The 23920-nt window shown below is 36.6% G+C and overlaps 1 protein-coding gene across 1 annotated transcript; it reads right to left on the reverse strand.

Moving 5' to 3' along the window:
- Nucleotides 1-760: 760 nt before the first annotated feature.
- Nucleotides 761-21526, reverse strand: LOC126973760 (serine/threonine-protein kinase Tor-like). The gene is made up of 11 exons (XM_050821078.1): nucleotides 21056-21526; nucleotides 19819-20589; nucleotides 12527-15111; nucleotides 12281-12444; nucleotides 11887-12172; nucleotides 10060-11801; nucleotides 9483-9642; nucleotides 8316-8531; nucleotides 6340-6711; nucleotides 3881-4195; nucleotides 761-2148 (listed from the first exon to the last, which is right to left on the reverse strand). The coding sequence occupies exons 1-11, from the start codon at nucleotides 21273-21275 to the stop codon at nucleotides 1714-1716; spliced, it is 7266 nt and encodes a 2421-aa protein (XP_050677035.1). The 5' UTR covers nucleotides 21276-21526; the 3' UTR covers nucleotides 761-1713.
- Nucleotides 21527-23920: the final 2394 nt, after the last annotated feature.

The raw sequence follows: 23920 nt of genomic DNA on the forward strand, positions 1-23920 counted from the left end.
AAAAACGTGGAAAGATGCAGAGAAAGTGGCAGATTTTATAATTATCAGATTTTTGGCGTAATATCATGACGTTGTTTAAAAACATTTAGCATTATATTCCCAATGTATTCAATAATAAATAATTACGGTTAGAATATGTATTTAATATATTTTATGTTACAAAGTTCACGCTCAACGTTAGCTAGAGTTAACTCCCTCATTCATGATGGTCCGCTAACTTTAAACAGCCGCTAAGGAGTGTTTTTTCTAATTCCGACTTAGTTCAATAGAAGAAGACAGAGTGCGAATTAGGAATGCTTTAAGTTAGCAGACTATTATGAATAAGGGGGATAGTATTTGACACTTACCGGCGTATAATAAATAACCTACTGAAAATACAGTTAGGTGTATTTGTAACCAAGGTATTTGGTATACCAAGATTTACGAACGATACGTCACCATACGATTTGCTCAGTTGGAAGACCACTCTGAGGTTTGAGTCGCGCATCGGTTATATATTTTTGGTTACAAATTTAGGAAATTTATTGATGTAGACAAAGTCAAATGTCTCGTGCCAGATTTTGACGAGTCAACACGTCCTAAGGATGCCTCGTGTAGAGTTGAAACACGTGTCGAATTGTTTATCGAATATTGGCGGAATTAACACTAAAGAAAACTCAAATCATTTTGATAATTACGGATTTCCCGCAAAGTAATGCCTACTTTAATAAATTTCCTTCCTAAATATTGGCGGAATTAACACTAAATAAAACTCAAATCATTTTGATAGTTACAAATTTAATTTAATTAATCCCAGAAGTCAGGGTATCACTTAAAAAAAATAACATATTGTTTACAAAAACATGTTTTTCTGTCTTGTTACCGACTGTTCGAGAACATTCGAGACCGTATGCTAATTTGTATATTTTAAATGGAAGCAGCCTTGATTCATTCATTTATTCATTCAATTGAGCAATAAAAATGAATATTCACAGCGATACTAATGTGTTATTGGTGAACAGTATTAGGCTGAGATCTATAGAGCTTACTCAGACTAATCTAGAGAGTTAGGTCGCAGTCCATTTTTATAAACATTGCTTTGAGTGCGAGCTAATCTTAAGCTTAAGTACACCATAACGACGACTTAAGAAAAACTCAGACTTGCCTAACAATGAGGAGATCAACAATTCCTTGCGTCATCATAACAGCTGTATTTTGACGTTTTAAAATTCCCGTTTAATACACACATCGCCGTAGTTAGGTTTTTTTTATGAAAAAGAGGGACTAGACGAGCAGGGCGTACAGCTGATGGCAATTGAAACGCCTTGCCCAGTACAATGCAGTGCCGCTCAGGATTTGAAAACCCAAAAATTCTGAGCGACACTACAATTCTCTAACTACAAGTCTTGTACGTGTTTGTACAATTTCCTGTCACGTGTGTAAAAATGCGTTCCGTTTCTCATACCAAATAGGTTAACAAGACCGCATATCGCAAAAATCATTCATAGATTTCCACTTGAAGGTTGATCTCAGCTGAGTTTTACGTGTCTAAAATCTGAGAAAATCTTTTTTTTTATTTATTTAGTGGCACGGGATGCAAATCTATAGGCCAATGAACAACAGTATATTTCTGAGTGTTGCTACATGTAATAATTAATTATGTGCGAAATTATACTTGTTTTCTAAACCCTCCTCACGCGTAACATTTATTTTCTTGACAGCAAAGATTTCGCATTACCAAAATGGGCACCATCCTATGTAACACTGGCACAAATTCTCATTATTAGTAGCCATAGTGATGAGAAGGTCGACCTGTTTGGGTACGCTCACAACCGCCTCGATATGGGGGAAGTCCCGTCCAGTCAACTTATCTCTGATCCTATTCAAAATGGCCAAAGCTCGCTTGTTAAGATTGGATTCAGGAGGCATTTCTAACGACTCGTAATGGAGTTGGTTGCGACTTCTGCTCGGCAAAGAGTAGGATGTATCACTGTCTGATGAGAAAGTGGATTCCGATAGGGAATGTTTGTCGTTATCTATGAGTCGCCAGTTGAGTAAGGGGTCATAGACAAACGCCTCTAGGACCGCCATGACGCTATCTCTGTGCTTGTGCAGCACGTGCATTACAGATTCGCACGCAAAGCGGTAAGTGCCTTCGATACCCGTTACCTGGCGAAAAATAATTGCTTTCATTATAATATTCAAAAAATAATATAAACTTGTGATACAATTTAAATTTAAAATCTAACATTTAATAGTAATCTAAAACGTGCAGCGACGGCAAACGAGAAAACTGAAAAACGCCCACTACATCGTACCAAACCATGGCCGTGAGTCTGAGCAATAAACATGACACGAACTTAAATTTCCCTATAAGGCCTTGGACCATAGACCAAGTATAGTAACTAGACATAGGTTTGGCGTGGCCAACATGAGACAGGTAATATCCTATATATATAGGTATAATAGGTACATAATATAACACAAGTAATCTTTCACTATCACTTTTACTTCATAAAACACAACATCGCATCGTATTTCCTTTGATTATACTTACAATTGTCACTGATTTTGAATAAATAGTGGATATTTCACACGTTTCAAAAGTGTTCTGTGCAGCGCTGTCAAGTTTGTTTAGCACACCGGCTGTGCTGACTTTGAAAAAACCAGCACACACGGCGAAACAAAAAATCTAATCACTCTATCTCATTTCTTTACATAAGACTCGCATAAGTTTTTCTTTTTCTCGTGTGATTGAGACGGAAGCTATCAATTAGTCTAGTTACTATACTTGGTCTATGCCTTGGACACATACAGAGAAAGACAGCTATAAGTGTATCAGCTGGGCCAGAAGTTCTGGATAACTCGCATCGTAACAATATTATGTTCTTTCAATTCTTAGCTTTGGCGTTATAATATATTATGTTTGTGGCATCATACAACAATTGTTTGCTTTCAAATTCAAATATTTTTATTCAAAATCACTAATTGAACGTCAAAAACTACCACCCATTCAAAAGATACTGCCGCAGACCTGAGAGAAAGAAGAAAGAAACTCAGCGGGCTTTTTTTTAATATAAAAATATGGATTACAATGTGATATCGTATAATAAACATTTATAATTAAAGAGCCTGAGGGTGTTCGCTTTATTCCCAGTCCGTGGTGTCATTAAGAAGATCGTTTATGCTATAGTAACCTTTCCCACACAAACGTTTTTTAACAATTCTTTTAAATTTCGTAACACATTTGTTTGGTAAATTTTCTGGGATCATATTGTAGAAGCATATACATCGCCCAACAAAAGACTAACTAACTCGACACAACCGAGTAGTGTTAACATTATGAATGTCACAGTTTCTAGAAAATTCCTCAATGTGCTTATGAACATACAGGACATTATCAAAAATGTATTGAGATGCAACAGTCAAAATGTTTATTTCTTAAAATTTTTCTCTTAATGATTCTTTAGGACCTAGGTTATCAATCCCGCGAATAGCCCTCTTCTGCAGCACAAAGATGGCAAAATATCGGCCAAACTGCCCCATAACAATATACCATAGGACATAATACTATGAAAATAACTAAAGTATACAAGTCGCGCCGTATCTATGTCAGTTAACAGTCTAATTTTCTTAACCGCATATGCTGCAGAACTAAGCCTATTCGCCAATCCTTCAATATGGAGGCCCCATTGCAATTTGGAATCGAGAGTAATGCCAAGAAACAGACATCTTCATTTTTGACATTTGGCGCGGTAAATTTATATATTTGGTTTTATAACTATTTAACAATGTACTTTGTATAAGGTAGGTACGCGACGGTGTTAGTGGACAGATTCTCAGATCTGCCAGAAACTGCTCAGAAAATGTCATATTGCTGAATTTATCATGAATAGCTCACCTCCATAGCATTTATCAACATCCTCGTCAACCTAAACGGGATCTTTTCAGGGAACCGTTCTCGCGTCTGGGTCACTTCGAAGCAATCGCCAAAGTCTATATGCAAGACCTTCCCCGTGACTTTATGCAGCATGATGTTCGAGGGATGCCTGTCTCCCAGACCCAGGATATAACCGACCATGCTCATCACTGCCAGGGAGCGGGTGTAGTTGGTGCGGCGTTCGAACCAAGATTCTGCCGAAGGACTCTTTAGCCACAACAGTCGAGCCAGATCATTTCCCGGCGTCTGTGATAGAGTATATTCAAAAACTTCCACCTGAAAATTTTAAAAAGATTTCGTTTTATACAGAGAGATACATATATATCTCGGAGAATTAGAATATAAAAGTAATATGGCCTGTATGATTATATTCTACTCTGTGTATTGGGCTGAACTGATGGCGAACGTCATCTTTCAAAGTGTCTTTGAAGTTGACACTGTGTACGTCACTGTCGGTGACGTGATTGAAGTTAGTTATTATTGTCCATCAGTAGAGCGCTCAGTGAGAAGTCGCATTCGTCTTCAAGCTAGCGCCCGCGCCGGTTGTGCGCACTGATCGACTTAAATAACATGGTGGATACCAACACCGTGACGCCCGATTTTAAATCCAAATTAATCTCCGAGATATAGATATATATATATATATATCACTTATTGAAAGTCAAAAACTATCGCCCATTCGAAAAGTACGCATCAGACCTGAGATGAACGGGCGCAAGAAACTCAGCGAACATCTTTTTTTTTTTAAATAAAAATATGGTTACAATACAATAAAGCTTATTATTTAATAGCCTAAGGGCGGTCGCTCCATTACCAATCTGTGGTATCATTAGGAAAGTAATTAACGTTATACTTAGTAACGTTTACCACACAAACGTTCTTTAACAATTCTTTTGAATTTCGTAATACATTTGTTTTGAACATTTTCTGGGATCTTGTTGTAAAAGCATATACAACGCCCCACAAAAGACTTACTAACTCGACTTTGCCGAGTACCTAGTAGGCATTAAAAGTTTAGGTCTGTTCCTGTTAATATTATGCTTATGACATTTTCTAGCAAATTCACTTACGTGCCTATGTACATACATAGTATTATCAAGAATATATTGAGAATATACTAAGAGTTGAACTGTTTAACGAATAATTATGAATCTAATATGTACTCTCAACTCCTAATTAATACTTTAACAAAACAGCTGTAAGTGTTCGAAAGGTTCGAAATTCGTGTAAATTACAAAGCATAATTTCAATTACCTACCAAGCGACGCTCGCGAATCTCGAAAAGAATCAACTTTTTAACCGACTTCAAAAGTAGGAGGTTCTCAATTCGATAGGTATTTTTTTTATGTATGGACACCGAATTTAATCTTTTTCCTTCTTTAATTTGATGCAGAATGTTTGCTATTTGGTCGCATAAAAATTAGACATAGTTTGGCCCCATTTTTTGAACATTTTTAATGAATATTTTTGCTTACGTGGATGATTTTATTATAGTTTGTGTACTGCTTTTTCTAGGAGTTTTCATTTAGTTTGATTATTTATTATTATAAACCCGTTTGCCGATAATCGTGTCTTAGGCAACCTGTCATTCATAGCTAACAAACGTTTTTCACGATATTTCAGTGTCGCACGTGAACGTGAAATAGGGGATCTATATTGTTTAAGGCACGCGAACCATTCGTACGCCTACCCACAGCTACTTAAAAAGTTACTATTTAATATGTAACCATAAAAAGCAACGAAATATTTCACCTGATTAATGACACTAAAAATTAAAAAAAAACAACGATTAAAAAACCGACTTCATAAACTCAAAAGTATAAAATAACTTTATAGAGATTTAATTTAATACACCTCTTATGCGAATCTTATACCTTTAATATTAATAAAATACTATTATTTGTATGTGCTACATATTGATAGGTTTGAAGTCGGTGCCAAGCCAAATGTAATCGCAGGTACCTACACTCGCCTCGCGTGACTTTGAGCAGGATAGCTTCGTCTAGAACCAAATAACCCATACGAGCATGCATATATTTTCTAGCATTTGAATTATCAATGGAATGCGTGTTTATTAATCCTAAGACAATCTACCTGCATCATATAACACCTGCGAGGAAATTCAAAGAAAAAAGGAAATTCAAAAGTTTGTGAAGGTGACAAAATTCCACTGGGCTCGAAAGGGCTTACCCCCTTATTCATAATGGTCCAATAACTTTAAACAGCCGCTAAGGAGTGTTTTTTCTCATTCTGACTTATCTCAATAGAAGAAAACAGAGTGAGAATTAGCAATGTTTTAAATTAGCAGACTATTATGAATAAGGGGGTTAGCCTATTGCGTTTTTATACAAACCAGGCACACAGAAGACTTGTGAGTCTAGAGTGTAAGTAAATTAAAACTGAAATGTATAATTAATCACCTTATGCACCAACATGAGTTTCTGATAATCGGAAGCCATCTTCATCATGATCTGTTGTTCGGTGTTGAGCGTCATTTTATTGGACTTCTTGTCTCTGTAGTCACTCACTAGGTTATAGAGAGTATCGCATTGCGGAACCCAGCCGATTAGCCCAGAGTTCGGCGACAGCGGTATCACAGCGTATCTCTGTATGGCCAGGTCGTGTCTGTACGTGTTAGAGTCTGCTTGCAGCAGCGTGTTGACGAGGCCGAAGAGCTGCATCACCCGTTCATCCTGCCGCAAGTCCTCGTGACCTTTGAGGAGGAACATGTACTGCCGACCATCTGACCCTTGTATCACTAGGCGGCGTGGACGCTGTTTGGACTTTATAATCTAAAACAACAATGTCAGTTACCAACGGACGAGCTTGGGGTTTACTTAGTGGTAGTTGAACATCCGCGTCCATTAAATCATCATAAATTCATAAGCTTAATCTAAAATATTCACTCAAATGATGGTTTATTTGCCTCGTCATAATTTAGTAATTTAACAATATAGGTACACCCAGTTTGGGTTGCCTACTTTTTATAGAAGAAATAGAGTAGGTTTGTCTTATTCCAGAGGAGATAAATTAAGAGAGAGCAAAAAAATAATATCACGTATCTCTTTTTCATCGAGCAAGTTGTCACATTGATACTATATTTTGAGTTTATCGTTTTGGGTACCACCAACCAGAATATTTAGTACACTACTAGTATTCTGGACTACTAATAGTAAGGTTTTTTTTTGTGTTTTGTTAATGGGTATGGCTGGTAGCCTCCAAAAAGTATTTTAGCGTACTCTATTAGCTGTTAAATTGTAGAGTACAATACGCTATTTTAGAGCAAAGATGCCTACTTTACACCCAGATATAGAAAAAAAAAGCCAATCCTGAAGAAAAATTCTCTATGATTAGAAGCCTTAAGCTATGGTCTAAATATTTACGGTAAAACGTTTAAGACTTACTTAAACGAGATTGAAAAAAATCAAATTAGACTATTAAAACTAATAATTGGAAGCAAGGAAAAGGAAAAATACGGAAAAAATTATGACAATATATTTAAAGACTTAAAAATACTGCCAGTAACTAACAAAGTAAACTATTTAATAACAAAAGAAAATTATTACCCAAATATATTTAAAAACCCTGTTAATCTGAGGGAAAATTTGAGAAAGAATATCAGGAATATATATATAATACCAAAAATATGTAACTACTATGGGGAAAGATTAAGGGAATATGTTGTGCCAAAAATTTTTAATAGTATAGAATGGTTAAGAGAGGATAAAAAAGACTGTACTCTCCACATAAGCCTTAATATTTAAAGTAGTATAGTTTAGTTATATGTATACAGGTAAGATTTTAATATGTTTTAAGGAATATTATGAATTGATAACTAAGTAATTATATGTGTGTAATGTTATATGTGTATTAGTAATAGTGTATAATATAACGAACAAATTAGGTATAATTTATTATAGATGCACAATAGTATAATATTGTCTAAGAGCGTAAACTCGCAAACAAACTGTTGCAACAGTTTGGCGAGATGTAAAATTTAAGTACCGACTGTGCATTTAGTTATGATTAAATAAATTTATAAAAAAAAAAGTGTTCCGAAGAGCCATTTAACCTGATTCCTGTCGCCGAACACGCCACAAATTAGGATATCATCTCCATCACCTGGATGTGTGGCGTTTCACCACGGTGTGGTTTTCAAGGAACTTTCTTCCACAAACAACCATATAGAATAAGCTTCCTGAGATACATCAAGAGTAGCCTGAAAAGAGCGCGAACACTTATTATAACGGCCGACAACGCGGCGGCGGTGATCACTTAACATGACGTGACGTCGAGGAGCTCGTTTATCCTCCCCATTCATAGAAAAATCTCTATTCATGCGGGTTCCAAACGAAGTGGCAGATTTAAATACGACTGTAAGTAGAAGAAGACTTGCCTGCAGCTGGCTGTGTATGTTAGATATCCTGATGACGGGTTCGTTGGGCACGTACGAGCCTGGAACAGCCAACTCCAGATCCCGACACGTGTGCAGCCGCTTGCTCACGTACTGGAGCTCCAGAGACGTGTGGATCCGGAACTGCGCGCCAATACGACGCACCACGTGGCAGTATAGATCCCACGCCGAGTTTAAGTAACGATCTTCATTCGTCTCCTGAAACCCAACTTGGCGTCATATAGGATCATGCGTTCAACCTTCGTTTGATTTTAAGGCTATTGTCAAACTGACAGCGAACCGAAAGCGTAGCGAAGCGTTTTCATTTTGTTATGTATAGTATCGTTTGAATCTAGTCACATAGATAAGCGAAAGCAAACCGAACACGTGGCGAAACGAAAGGCGTGTCACGCCAGGGCAAACCAAAGGCGAGCGCGCGAAGCGAGGCGTGAGCGAGATAGTTGTATTAGCTGGCTTTGTATGCACGACGTCAAACAGAGAGCGAAAGCGAGACGCGAATCAAGAGCGAAACTCGATGTTTGTATTTATTTACAAAACTTTGACACGAGTGGCGTTCCGCAACGCTTCGCTTTCGGTTTGCTGTGCCTACTTTGTAGTTTGACGTCTCCGCTTTGTTTCGCATTCTCCATGCTTCCATTTATGTTTGACAATACCTTTCTCCTGACCGAGGCAAGGGTTAAGTAGAGTTCTGAGTGAAGCGAGGAATTCAAGCCACCTCAGACTTAAACAAGCTTTATTCCAGAGGTGAATTCCCACTATTCTTTACACATTTCTATGAGGTAATAAAAAATCTATAAGCATTTATTTAGTTAATAATTTGTACTTAAATGTATATAACACTTTGATTATTAAAGTCCTATTTTGTTAGTCTTGGTTAAATTAACCAAATTCTTTTCAACGGCGACTTTTTTTGCGATCTTATTTAGGTGCTGCCTGTATGGTCTTGAACCATATGCCTGTTTTTTTTTTACAAATACAGTATGCTAGGTAATTATACGAATTTCGCAAAGTTCCAGTTTTAGACAATATTACTTATTCTCTGCATTCTCGAAATCGCGATTCTGAGTAAGAGTGGTAAAAATAATAATAATAGTATTCATTACAAATGTTTCTTTTTGTATTCTGTCGTCTTCGTGTACTGGAACTGACCTTATAGAGCTCACACCACCTTTGCGCCTCTTGCAGATCCCTCCCATACATCTGTAGAAAGGAGACTTCCTTCAACGTTTTCGGAGGTCTATCCAACATAGCGTGCATCTTCTCAAGAGTCCTAAACATGCCGCGGTAATCCTTTTCACTAAAGTACAACCTGCAATATTATAATAATACTAAGATAGAGTTCGTGGATACACGACATCAGAGAAAAAAGTCAAAATTTTGGTTTTATTGAACTCCTCATGGAGCGCTTGAGAAAAATATGAGAATTTTTAGATCGTCACGATTATCCGACACCATGAAGTTAGTCGATATATCTCGCTCTAATACACTGTGAAATGATATACAACTAGTAAACGACTATTAAACATACAATGATTTACGAATCACACGTAACGCGAACTATTGGCTCAGTTTGTAACAACGCTGGGACCGCAATCAGGCAAATATTATTATTTTAGATTTTTCTATAAAACAGCATACTCGTCGTCATTATAACTTACTCGGCTAAATTTGTGGTGTGGCAAACAAAGTTCGAGGCGAATCACTGGAATAAAAAATGTCAATTTACCTTGACGCATCTTCTAAGGCTGTGTAGACCTGATCATGCCATAACATTGCAATATTTATCAACTCCTCGGATATTATAGCTGCCTCTCCAACTAATGTTTGCGAATGTGTGCACATAATCTTCAGTAAATAATTCGCCGCGTTTTTCCGTGTCACAAATGAGGACTTTGTGGCGACTGTAAGTGGATAGACCAACGCTTGTGGGTGCATTTTTCCAATATCTATCAAAAGAATATGCACTAATTTGGCAACGAGACTTCTTGGAGAATCTATTCGCGCAATCAGCTGCGGTATTACTTGCAACCAGATCTTAACATCGATTTGTCTTGTACCTTCGAACAACGCGTCGTAGATAGCAGGATGATGCCCGTGATCGAACCATAAAGTCAACAGTCTCAATGTATCTTGTAAAGAGTTTCCATTCGATAAACTTATCGATTTAAAGAACCCTTCTATTGCTGGAATTGTGTACGTGTTTATAAAATCTGTTCTCGACACTTTCTTATCACCAGAACCACCCGCAACACTGCTCTCAGATAAATTATCTTGTTGTTTATAGAATAAGACAGTTTCAAAGTTCATGCAAGCCCAGGCATGGCATGCCTTGTACCAATCAGGAGAAAGGAATGTTGCTGCTGCGTAGTTCCTTAAAATTTCCGGAATAGATAATTCATTTATCTCTTGCAAGGATTCACACCAAGATCCGAGTTTTAGATGACACCGCGCGAGTAATCTGCACTGTTCTTCGCCGTCGGCTTCAGTATTGTCTACAAACCGTTGTAGCACCTCGTAAGCATATCTCTTGTTGCCAGCGTCCCATATATTTTTGCTGTAGGCTAATATGACCCGTGGATCCAGCGCTCCAAGCAAAACATCTGGATTCGTGACAGGATCAGAACCGAGAATCGACAATACAATTTTATGGGCCTGATTTACTGAACCAGTTTTTCTGCACAGGGATGAGAACTTAAGCCAGGCTTGGCTGTCTTCTTCGTGAGTCAAAACGAGACTACGAATTTGGAGTATTTTCCTCCAATCTTCAACCAGAGGTTGACCCCCCTGTAGCCTGGCCCACCACATTTTTCGCATCGTTGCCCGCCGATCTTCGACAAGCTTAAATGTAACCACTTCTTCTAGTTCAGTTAACATCTGAGCATTCACAAGTGCACTATAAGCTCTTTGATAGCTTTCGCCAATAACAGCTGATATTTCTCCATCTAACAGTGTCCTTGCAGAATCGATGTAATGTCTTGAATCTGCCCAATTTCCCTCACGAATAGCGAGTACTGCTCTGTAAAAGGCACCATCCTGCGTATCTTCATGAACACAGTCAACAAACTTTTTCATTGAATCCCATTCTTGTAGTCCCCACGAAGCAGCTGCAGCCATTTTCGCAGAGTTTTTCTTGATATCATCTGCCATGTTATCCCACTGCTCAGTTAAAGTATTATATAGTTTACCCCATTCTCCCATAGCCTCTAAGCATCTTAGCATGCCTAACTTGGACTCGTTATCCTGTGCTTCTAATTCAATTTTCTTACTGTACAAATCTAAAGCCTTTTCCCAGTTATGTAGTTTCTCATACCATCTAACATGGACATTGAGTGATGGGTCGCTATTCTTTTTCTGCGCTATTACTTTCTCTAGCAATCCATTAGCAGATTGTTTCTGTTGCAATTTATTGTTTATATGTATAAGTGCCTCTACAATCTGTGTGGAAGGATCCCGCCTATATTCTTCTTCCTATAATAGAAAAAGTAAATTAATACAAGTTAAATTTAAATAATTGTTTGCTGATTAGACAAAAGACAAATGTTTTAAATCATACCTTATAATAAAGAGCCTTTGCAAAGGCTCGGCAACTAATAGCTGTATCACCTAGTAACTTGATTGAAATAGGTAAAGCGCCTTTGTCGCAATGTTCCAAAAACTCAGCAAGATTCAAAATAGTAAGAGCTAATTCAGGCGCATCTGATACACTGAGTGCTCTCTCTAAGGACACTACAAGTTCCGCACGTAGCTGTTCGCTCAATTCAGTCCAACATGACATAAATGCTGCGTTGAACAAATCACTCGCCAGTTGCGGGTAGTTTTGAGCTAAACTTGCACATGCTCTAAAATTATAGAATAGTATAAGGACTTTGTAATTTATTAAGAATAAACGCTAAAGATTAATTATCATTGAGTTAAGAGAATTAGAAGAATTCTAAAGGCTAACTTACCTAATTGCTGTACTATTTGATTCCGTCAGTAATCCAATGCTAAACTGACGAAGCCACTCCAACCAATCATCTTTAGATATGACATTATTCACTGACCAACATTTTCGCAGATTTTGTGTATTCAGTACCAATTTTTGAATATTTTGTGTATCATTCTTTACCACCTAAAATCATTCACGGTTAGTTAGTAAAAATTTCAGTGTGAATGAGTATAGTGAATATTTAAAAAAGAATTATTATAATTACATCAGTCTTCCGATTTCTCAATCTGGACCTAGTTTCAGCTAAATAATCGTCATCAGATGCAAGTGTTGAGGTAACTTGAAGTCTCGATACCAAAACGATATAATTAATACATTGTATTTTATGCTTCATTATTATTCTATCGACAGAATTAATATAATATATATAGTCCCGTCCCAACTGAACTATTAAAGCGCAAAGTGTATTCATCGCTGTTTGTCGTAAGGTTGGATTGTTCTCCAAGACACGTACAACACTTTGTATCAGGACTGCAGAATAAGGTTTTAGATACAAATGTATGGATAAATGTTCAATTGTCTCCATTGCCAGTTTCGATATCGAGGTTGGGATATTTCTGCCGTAAAACAACGCCGTGATCGCCGGAACCGTCGTTAAAAGAACATCATCTAAATTGTTCTCGAACTTTTGCATAGTTAGCAGCATTTTCTCCGTCAAAATGCGGTCCTTGCTTTTGTCATTCTTTAATACTCTCAAAATATTCGGTAAAATTTTTCTAATGTACACTTTGAATTCAGTACCAATTGCAACTGTGATATGTTCCAATAATAGAATTATAGTCGCCTGCATTTGACTGTCTGGAGTCCAATACTCGCGTATAAGAACAACAATGTCTTGTAAATACGGCCGAATATGTATTTTCACCACCGAAATCAATTGAGCTAATTGAGTGAATAGGAATTCTCGGAAGTTCTCATTGTCCGTGTTGCGTATTACGTAAAGAAGACTCGGCGTTACTCGCGATATGTATGGCACGCATTTGATTCCCAAAGTTTGAAATATAAATGTTACAGAATGAACAACACTAGTATGATGCTGTGCTAAAAGAGGATCTCGTAATATTCGCATCAGTGACGTCACTGCAATCGCGGGATAAAATTCATCGAGAACAATCGGCGACATGCTTACAAACATTTCACTGACGCTCGAATCGAAGTTTTCTATTGTATCTATAGTTTCTGGAATCGGTATAAGTGTAGAAATGGTCTGAAAATCTATATGTCCTTGATTGATCCGATGTTGATATGGGTCCAAGGCACCCAACAAACCTAAAACGCGGATCGTCTCCCTTCTGTCCCTACTTTGTTGTTCGGTTTTCAGAAAGTTAAGAAGAATATCCATCAAATTTGGATGATTCATGTACGGCGTTACAGCACATCCTTCGGCGCTTATCACCTGTCCAAATGACCACAGAGCAACACTTCTCTTTTCTTGTTGGTTTGCATCAGAGAGTATTTCCAGATGTTTGGCCATCAACTGTGGTATCCATTGAGACAAAGCAGCACCACTTCCATTCACTTCTGCTAAATCACCAATGGCTTTAAGCATTGTTGATATCATCACTGAACTGCTTTCATCCTCCATTAACTTTGGTACTAAAACATTCAGGATAGTGTCTGCATATTGTCTTGTAAGCATCGGCGCATTTATTATAATATTATTCAGCATTCTTATTGACTGTTCTTTACAACGCGAAGATTCTGAATGTTGCAATTCTAGAAGTATTTGTACAAATAGTTGCCGCAACATAGGCGTAGTAAAGCTTGGATTCAAGTTGCTGAGTCGGCTTACTATACATAGGGCCACATCGCAAACATCAGGATTCGAATCATGAATAGCGATCAATAGACACTTAAGATGGTCCTCAGTTGCTAAAAACTTGTCAAAAACAGGATTTGTGAAAACTTCAAGAACCTTAAGACGAAATTCGTCATTCAAATCAGATTGGCCCACTGAAATTAGTTTACCCAGAGTTTCATCAACAAGCACATACAAAGTTTGTGAATTTGTTTGTGAACATCTATCAACAGCTTTTATCAGCAGCCTGGCTATCGTTTTTACCGACTCCAACCTGACGTCATGCTGCTCGCTTTGCAAATAATGGTCTGTACATCTCCTTATAAAGGACATCATTGTGTTATTCCATTCAAAATCAAAAGCACCAAGTGTACGTAGAGCCAAAACTAGTTTAGCTGCATCATGTGGTTCCATATACACAGCAGTCGAAAAATTATAATTTTTCTGAACATCACTATTCGTGTTCAAGAGATATGGCTTTTTGCGTAATATCAACGATAGTATATTCAACAGTCTGTTAGCTATTTCTTTCTGTAATGATGGGACATTTTGACTTAGCTCCTTAAAACATGTGGTTAGTTGTGGACTTAAGCCAGACGCACACATAGGATCTAATAATATCTTTAACTCACTCGCTATATTTTCCTTCATTGCAAATCCTAACAAGGTTACACACTTAAATAGAGAGGTATCGATTCCATTCTTCTTTTTAGAAGCATCTTTGATCGGCAGTGTTGATTTGATTATCTCAATTATTCTGTTTAGATACTGATCAATATTGGTTTTTATGGCAACACAAATTAACCCTAATGTAGTGAAAGCCATTGCTTTTTCTTTTTCTTTACCACATAAGAATGTAATCAGGTGATTGATAGTCGACTTAAGGTGTTTTTTTGCAAATAATTCACGGTTGAAAGCAGCTAGTCTTGGTATAACTAAGAGGAGCATTTGATGAACATTATGTGACCTTGAGATCTGTTGAGCCATAACATCTAAAATAAATAAGAATAGTTTAGTTAATTTTGTACGTTATATAATCCCCGCTGGTAGAGAATGGGAATTGGCACCATATAAGTGATGGAGCATAAAATGGAGCAAAACTATCACTATGTGGTACACAAGAGGTTGCAAGAGAAATAGAGGGAGGCAAATTAGAAGATGGGAAGATGAAATAGTGAAAATGGCTGGAAGAACATTGAATATGCGTAAATAAAGAAGAGCAGAGAAGAAAAGGGTAAGCGTTTTACCAGAGGCACACAGACAATTAAGTAATTAAGTATTTCGATAAGCGTCATGTATAAGGATTTAAAAGTACCTTTTAATCGCGATAGTAATAGTAATTTGTAACAATTAAGTTTGAAATTTTCCAACAATGTTGATAAGGTCATTGCGTCAAAGTCTGTCCACGCGCGCGCAATTCCTTAATACATAGATTATTTTTATACTACATTCTAAGTTAGGGTTTGTACCTTCTACCACATGATTTCTTTGTCTATGAAATATTTTACTCTAGGAAAGAAGTATTCTCTATAATAGAGAATTCTATTTTTAAAAAGTTCGTTATCGTGGTCCTTATGCAACCACTTACTAACGCCTATTCTTCAACTAATTAGACATGGATATTTATAGATTTACCCACCACAGCTAGTCCCCACGGGAGTACTAGGCCATTACCATCCAACTAAACGATGAAATGTACTTTATATTGCAACACTAAAAATGAAAACTGTCAGAACCCACGAAAGTTTACTAGAATTAGAAAAATTACTGGAAAACATAAAATATGACATAATATGTAGTATACTAGCTGACCCGACAGACGTTGTTCTGTAGATAAGATAAATACTGTATTATAGGAATTTGCCAATAATATATCAAAACATGAAGATCTATTTCGTTAAAAATGCTCCCTGTTATTATAATGAAATTGTTTCACAGCGACACTGTCAAACCGTGCCTCACTAAATTCTCTCATAGAAAAAATGTCCATACAAAACAAATATTGAAAATAAAAATAATTTAGGGTCCCAAATCTAAATAAAAACTATCCTATCTCTCAAGTTGGACCAAACTGCGCTCCATGAAGTAATCCCCATTAAAATCCGTTCATTACTTTAGGAGTCCATCGTGGACAAACAACGTGTCACGAAATTTATACATATTAAGATTGAAAATGAGAATGGGCGAACAAATAGAAGAACATGGCAGTTACATATTCTTACAGAATTATTATGTCCTTCCATCGTTATTCGAGGCGTAATACACAATATTGAGATGACATCTTATGTTTCCGGCTGACTTTAGTCGTTGTAGTCTATTTAATTTTCGTAAATGTGGCCGCCTTGTTCACCAGGTGAGTACCATCGGCCATTGGACTTCTATTTAATTTTAATATAAAAACAAATTTAAATACTACAATTTTAAGTACGTCCTTTGAACATTTAAAATTATTAAATTCACTTCAATATTTTGATTTTGAAAATTGGACTAACATACGTTACGCCGAAATTCAAAAGTCATTTATTGCCCATATGACTATTTTTGGCCTGGTTTTGTAGAACTTGAGGTGAACGATGAGATTAAAAAGTTTGATAAAGGAAATAATTTAGTTACAAGTGATAAGTTTTTGGGCGCGATTACACATGTGATAATCATGCAAAGTGATGCTTTAAAGACGGAGGTATTTAATTTATTGCAGTGGGTTCAAGACAATGCTAATTTTGATGAAGATGGGTGATTTTCAAAAAAAAATCTCTTCACTGTTTACAGCTGTCTCGGTTGCTTTGTGGGCCTCGAGCTGATATAATTGAAGAAAGGCGAGAAGCATTCTTAAATTAGGTAAACGATAAATTATTAAGAACTTTAAAAAAGATACCTCCTCCATCTTATGAATTTTTATTTAATTTGTTTTTTTATGTTATTAAAGTGATAAACCTCATTCTGAAAATATTATTACATAGTATTATTATATTTCAAATTTTATTTGTGAATTTTTATTTAATAAAGCACAATTTTCTGACTTTATAAAAAAAACAATGGTGGTATTAATAAAAGTTTTTCAAGGACCTCCTTTTCTGCGCACGAAAAGATACTGTCTTTTGCCCTGCATCTCAAGCTGCGCAACCTGGATCCAGTGCCTATAATCAAACCGGTCGCCCCACGGCTCCGTTTGCATTACAATATAAAGCCCCTAAGGCGTACATATCGTATGCTCCTATGCAACCCTATGCATTTAATTATAACTTTCCAGCCTATGCCGGAAACCAGCAATTTTTTTGACCTCAATATAAAACCACAATCATTTACCGCGGGTTCACAAGCCCCGGTCATTCCAAGAAATCCATTTAATCAACAAGGCTCATCTGGTAAGAATTTTTGACAAAGAACAGCAGTTTCGCGGAGCCAGATTAGGGATGTTCCGGGACAAAATTAGACGCGCCGACTTCGCTGTTGCACATAATATCAGGTTATAAAATTCCTTTCCAAGCGCAACCCGCGCTTGTCTTACCGCACCTCACTAGCCGTTGGTATCAGACTTCACCATATTGCGGGATGGATCTAGCTATAAACAATCTAATAACGGAGAATATTTTTGAGTTTGCCCCCGAAACACGAGGTTTTTATCTACCCTCTTTTTAACACCGAAAAGAGATGGCACTTTGCGTCTTATTTTAAATCTAAAGAGACTGAATTAGTTTGTAAAAGTGATAAAGTTCAGACTTATCTCGGTTCATCGCATTCCGCACTTTTTACAGCCGAACGATCGGATGATAAAAATCGATTTGACACAGGCCAAATGTCTTTGGAGTATCTAGGTCTGGTATGGGATACGTGGAACAACAAGAAAAGCTCGGAACCCTCTGTATAGCAAAGTTTCTGATACAACAAAAAGCGACACTTCTAGAAATTCAAGTCAGGACCTTGAATATTGACCATCGTGACCATCCGTTATCCCTTGGCACATTGCAACTCTCTGCTGCGAAACAATGTTGAGAGGAAATTCCACTACCAGTACAGGTATTGAAAGAACTCACGTGGTGGAGGCTGAGTTGCAACAAGTCGTCTCGACTTCACCTTCCACCTCTGACTAACTTCTAAACAACAGACGCAGCCGATGCCGGGTGGGGAGCAGAATTGAACGGGGTTCAATTGATGGGCGATTGGTCGAAAATAGAATATCCTATTCATTCGAATCAAAATGAAATGTTGAGCATACAAAAATGTCTACCAATTCGGTCACCTACTACGCCATTCAACGTTACTGCTTCAGTGCGACAGCATGTCAGTTGTGGCGTATCACAGAAAAGAACGAGGAAGTCGATCGGTGCCACTAATGAGCCTGACACTGTTACAACACTCATTTAGTTGCACATTACATTCCTGGGAAACTCAATGGCGTAGCACATCGCCTGTTTCGAAAGTAAACTTCCCAAGTGGCATCATCTTCTTGCATTGACAGAGGTAGTTTTTCGAAAATGGGGTGTGCCCGAGGTGGATTTGCTTGCGTCCAGTCGTGCTCATGTCGTCCCAAAATATGTCACTGTAGACCATAGGTTCTCAACGTGTGTGCGTTTGAGACTTTCGGGGGGGCAGTAAAAGACCCAGAGAAAATTAGAGGACATTGAGATGGCGCAGATAGGGCGTGGGTAGATTAAAAAATATAGTCTAAAAAGGCAAAAAAATACACGAAAATACTCTAGAAAAAACAATATACTCAAAGCGTGAGCAAAATAACGTTGAGAAACTATGCTGTAGACCAAACAGATCGTGCAGCGTGGAGACACACTGCATTTGTTTGGGAATGGAGATTCAGCCTAGCGTAGATATTTCCCTCTCCAAACTTAATACCAAGAGTTCTTATGCATCTCAATCTAGCGGTAGGCATATATTTAATAATAGCACCGAGATGGCCCCAGGCATTTTGGAGAGCGGATTTAATGACTCGTGATATAGCACTTCCATTTGTATTCCAGCAATGAGAGTCCAAATTGATAGATCTGTCAATGGGCCGTCCCCCACCCAAATTAGAAGAATTGAAGCTCGAAGTTTGGAAATGTGGGGGTGGTTTGAGTCAGTAGAATCATGGTCTAGTCAACACTTAGTCCACTCTTAATATATTCAAAGCATGGCATTGATGGGTAAATTGGTGTCAAACTTCAAACATAAGTATTATTTATCTAGCGGGCTCAGAATTAGCATAATATTTGGCCGATCTCCACCTTAGAGAAAAGTAATCTTATAAAACTATATTAGAGCACAATATTGTTCACCAGGGGACAACAAACAATGTCACAATATTGTTTATTAGGCCTCAAATAACAGCGGAAGGACATAATAGCAGAGTTTTACCTACCATGAAAATTCATATTATGTCCAGAGCCTCTTTCGAGGCTTACAGTAAATTCTGCCTGGTGATAGTTAAGTTAGATATAAGTAGCTAATTGAGACCATAATGAAGTTCAATGGTCGATGGCACTCACCTGGTGAACAAGGCAGTTGGAAGTTGCCACATTTACGAAAATTAAAGAAACAACAACTAAAGACAGTCGGAAACATAATATGTCATCTCATTATTGTTTATTAGGCCTTGAATAGGGCTCCGGACATAATATTTAATAGTTTCAATGGTAGGTAAAACTCTGCTATTATTATCTTAATCTGTATTAATGGCTACAAAATTAGAAAGAATGCAATCTTACCACTAGCAATTTTATCATATTTATCCGTAATAAGTTGCCTGCATATACTTGATTCTAGAATTACAACAGTCTGAATTTTATCTTCCGAGTCGTTTTGGTATTGCCATGTACTTTGTAATTTAGAATTAAATGAAGACATTTCATCTGAAGTATCTTGACCAGCATCTAGTTTCTGCATCAGTGATGTGTACTCCTTTTCCCAAGAAGAGTTAGCACATCTTAATAGCTCATTTATTATCAAGAGAGCTCCATGAACATTGTCATCTCTACTTAAACCTCTGTCTCTAGCATTATGATCACAGAATGAAGACATTGCTTCTTCGTAACACTGTATATACCAATGAGCTCTTTTCTGCTGCCCTGGAACTTCTCTTTGAGATGTTACAACAAAAGCAGCTCTTAAAGCCTTAGCTGCAACTTCTCTTATTTGCTCCTTTGGATCTTTCAGTGCAATTACAATATGATTAAAGAAGCCATTTATGTGTTGGAAAAAATATGAAGGCATAGCTATCGCCAATTCCTTTAAAATATAGCAAGCAGATAGTCTCTTGGACTCACTTCTATCCTCTGCTAACCACTCAAATGATCTTTTGATTTCATTCTCAACAAATTCACCTCTTTTTATTCCAAGTGTTACTGTTATACGACCCATCGTTTTGGACGCTAACTCCAAGATATTAGTATCACTTGTAGGGAATATATTTCTTAAGTAATGAGCATAGCGTGATATTCTAGTCTTATTTATGTCATTATCTCCACTTATCAAGCACACTAAAATTAATAAAAAAATCTTTCAAAATCTTCATTTCAATCATTAATGACATTTTATGGATGATGAGGTCAAGCAAGCATACACATAGGTCACCTGATAGTGATGTAATCACCAGAACCCATAGTTTCCTGCATCACCATAGGTATTGCAAGAGTGTTGACACCCCCTTTACAGTATGAAGTATAAAATATGAATTTGAAAACTGAAAATACAATGTATGTAGCGGGTAGGATAAAACTATGGGCTCCATAGTAACAGTCAACAGGTCTTCCATTGAGCCATTTTCATATTGTAATCACTTTTTTGATAAAGTTACTTATACCTCCTTAAGTAATTTCATTGGTTTAAATGATAGATGTAACTTTTTTTTAAACAATGAAAGCCTACATAAATGCAAAGAAGGATAACTAAGTAATAATATATTTTTAAAATCACTATTCATGAAAAATAATCATGTTTCCTTACCTATAATTAGTATACCAGCTTTTTTCTCATTATTATCATAACCCGATGTTAAAATGTGAATTTGTTGATTTAATTCGTCGAGAGCTTGTGTTAAAGCTTCTTGGGAAAGCTCTCTGAGTTCTGTTCGAACGTAATGAAGAAGATCTCGAATAGCATTGTGTCGGGTGTCAAAATTGCGAGATTTGAGTCCAGATACGAAATCTGAGATGACTAAATGCATAATGTTTGCCCTTTTCCACAGTAAATTTTATTCATATACCTACTTAAATCTTCGTTGGTACGTTTTGGTCTTAATTACTACCTCATGTATGTCTTATTTAATTAAAAGGGGCGAAATTCATAATGAACAAACATATTTAGCCCATCAGGCATTTAGTATAGTAACGGTGAACACAAGAGTTGATTAAACTCACTATGAAATATAAATTTAAGCTTTTTAAATTATAAATATTTATTTACGTTTCCCATCAAATCAACATGCACAATTATTTTTTTTTATATTAAATGGCTCCGTCGACTAGAGGTGGTCGTTAAATCAATAAACTGTTTTTATTAACAGCGTTATATTCGTTAACGAATTAAATGTTTTTTTTCAACGAAAAAACCTGTTGAACATATGCTAATAAATTCAATCAACGTCTTCACCCGTAACTCACAATAAATTAAGAAATTTATTGCCTCACTAAAACAGCTTAATTCAAAACAGTTGACGACTTTGCGAACGAAAACGTTGACTTGATAATATAACATTGACGTAATGAAAACCTATTAAAAACCTAATTTAATTAAATACATTAACCGATTTTTCAAAACCCGTTGACAAATTAACAGTTTTTTCAACCTGTTGACCATTGACAAAAAACAGTTAAATTAAATTAATAATTTAAAAACCTTCAATGACACACCTCTACCGTCGACTGAATGTCGACGATACGGCCAACGTGAAGGTGGAGAGATGTTTTATTTTAATTTAGCTGATTGCGTTATATAAAGAACTGATTAAAAGGAAATGATCGGTTGATATATATCTGTGGTTTTTTTTTGTGAACTGAAGAATAGGCAACAATAGTTAGTACGGATAGTAATAAGCACCCATTATATTAACTACCTTGTTAGTATCTAATCTAAATTTAAGGGAGAAATGTGTGGATGTAAGTGGGAATATGTGCATGTAGAAGCGTAGAAAGTATGGAGGATAGAAATTACAATTTAATATTATTGCGGGAAATAAATTTGTAAAGAATCTTTATGAAAGGGGAATGGCATAAATTTAGAAGAAAAGGGATGTTGATTGGGCGAGGGATATCCTTCGGTAGAAGGTCATATAAAGGAATCGACATATTAAGGCAATAGAAAAAAATAAAGTCAAGAGTACCTTCCTCAAGGCCACGTTCACATATAGAATGGTCCCTTACCCGGATCTTGGCCAAAAATACTGGGCAGGGGTGGGACAGTCGCCTTATAGTGACGTTTTCAGAAAACTGTAGTGCCATCTGTTAGTTGGCCCCAAAATTAAAGCTTTGTCAGCTGTCACTCACCTTGAACCTGCCCACTGGTCATAAAATGGCGGCTACTTCTAGCGTTTGCACTTTGCGCATGTATGTAGCTCTCGTGTTCCATTTTGCATATTTTTGGTATTGAAATCGAAGTGTAAGTGCGTCGAGTCGAGCCTTGTGTTCCACCGCCTTGCTGTTGCGAATTCACTCCAAAAATCTCCTTATTCTGTGAATTTCTACTTTTTGTGATAGAGACACTTTTTTTTGTGGAATTTATGAACTTTGGTGTAATGCCGAGACGTCGTGCTTTCGTTTGTGCGCTCCGTGGTAAGTAAATTATTCTCTTAAATCTTAACAGTATAGTTTATTGACTTATATTGTGATAAATAAAGTATCATATAAGGTTTGTTCTACTCTCAGGTTCTAATACCGGTCCGTAGATTGAATTTGCAATCATGGTTAAAACTATTATAAACATACCGGTTTTCTGTATCTTGCCCCAAAGATTAAACTCCAATCCCTCAAATCACCTTATGTCAGACTTCAGACTCCCCCTGACTTATATGGTTTAATAATAATTGAAAGCTGTGCTGGCTTTGCCACCATTTTTATCAAGAGAAAGGTCAATATATGAGTCCAAAATCTAATATTAGCCCAATGGTCATAACACTAGGTTATCACAATTTATCTGATGGCTTTAATAGTCACTCAATTTATTTAATAATGTTATTTATTATTTTCAGAGATTCCAATGCATCGTTTCCCAGATGCTGTCAAATTTCCTGAGCAGTTTAAAACTTGGGTCAGTCTTGTTGGTGGAAACCCTTAAACATCTGATTTTGAATGTTATAAGAAGAAGAGAATTTGTGATATACACTTTTCTGACAGACACTATTTCCCTATATACTATTATACTCTTTGATACTGTGGAACAGACAAATTCCAAGCTCAAGAAAGTTAGCCCCCCAGTTTTTTTTTAATTTTTTAATTTTTTTTTATTACATCGTTAGTTCGCCATTTGTTCTTGATTGTTCTCTATAATTATTTGTTTGTTCTCGATTTTTTGTTTTTTTTTTTAAATTTGCAATTCATTAAAATTGGTTAGGTTAGGTTATGTTAGAACAGTTAAAACAACGCACGAGCCGAGCGTAGCGTGCCGCGGCAGCGGCCGGCGAGTGCCAGAACCAAATAGTAGGCATTTTCCCTCATTTTTAATTAATTGTTTTTAAATAAACAACAAAAGAACAAACAATTATTTATAGCGAACAATTAAGAACAAACTACGAACTAACGATATGCGATATTGAAAATTCAAAAATAGGAAAAAAATTTTTTTTGGGGGGCTAAGTTTGATGAGCCCAAATTCCAA

The sequence above is a fragment of the Leptidea sinapis genome, chromosome 30 (genome assembly GCF_905404315.1).
Source record: "Leptidea sinapis chromosome 30, ilLepSina1.1, whole genome shotgun sequence".
Lineage (NCBI taxonomy): Eukaryota > Metazoa > Arthropoda > Insecta > Lepidoptera > Pieridae > Leptidea > Leptidea sinapis.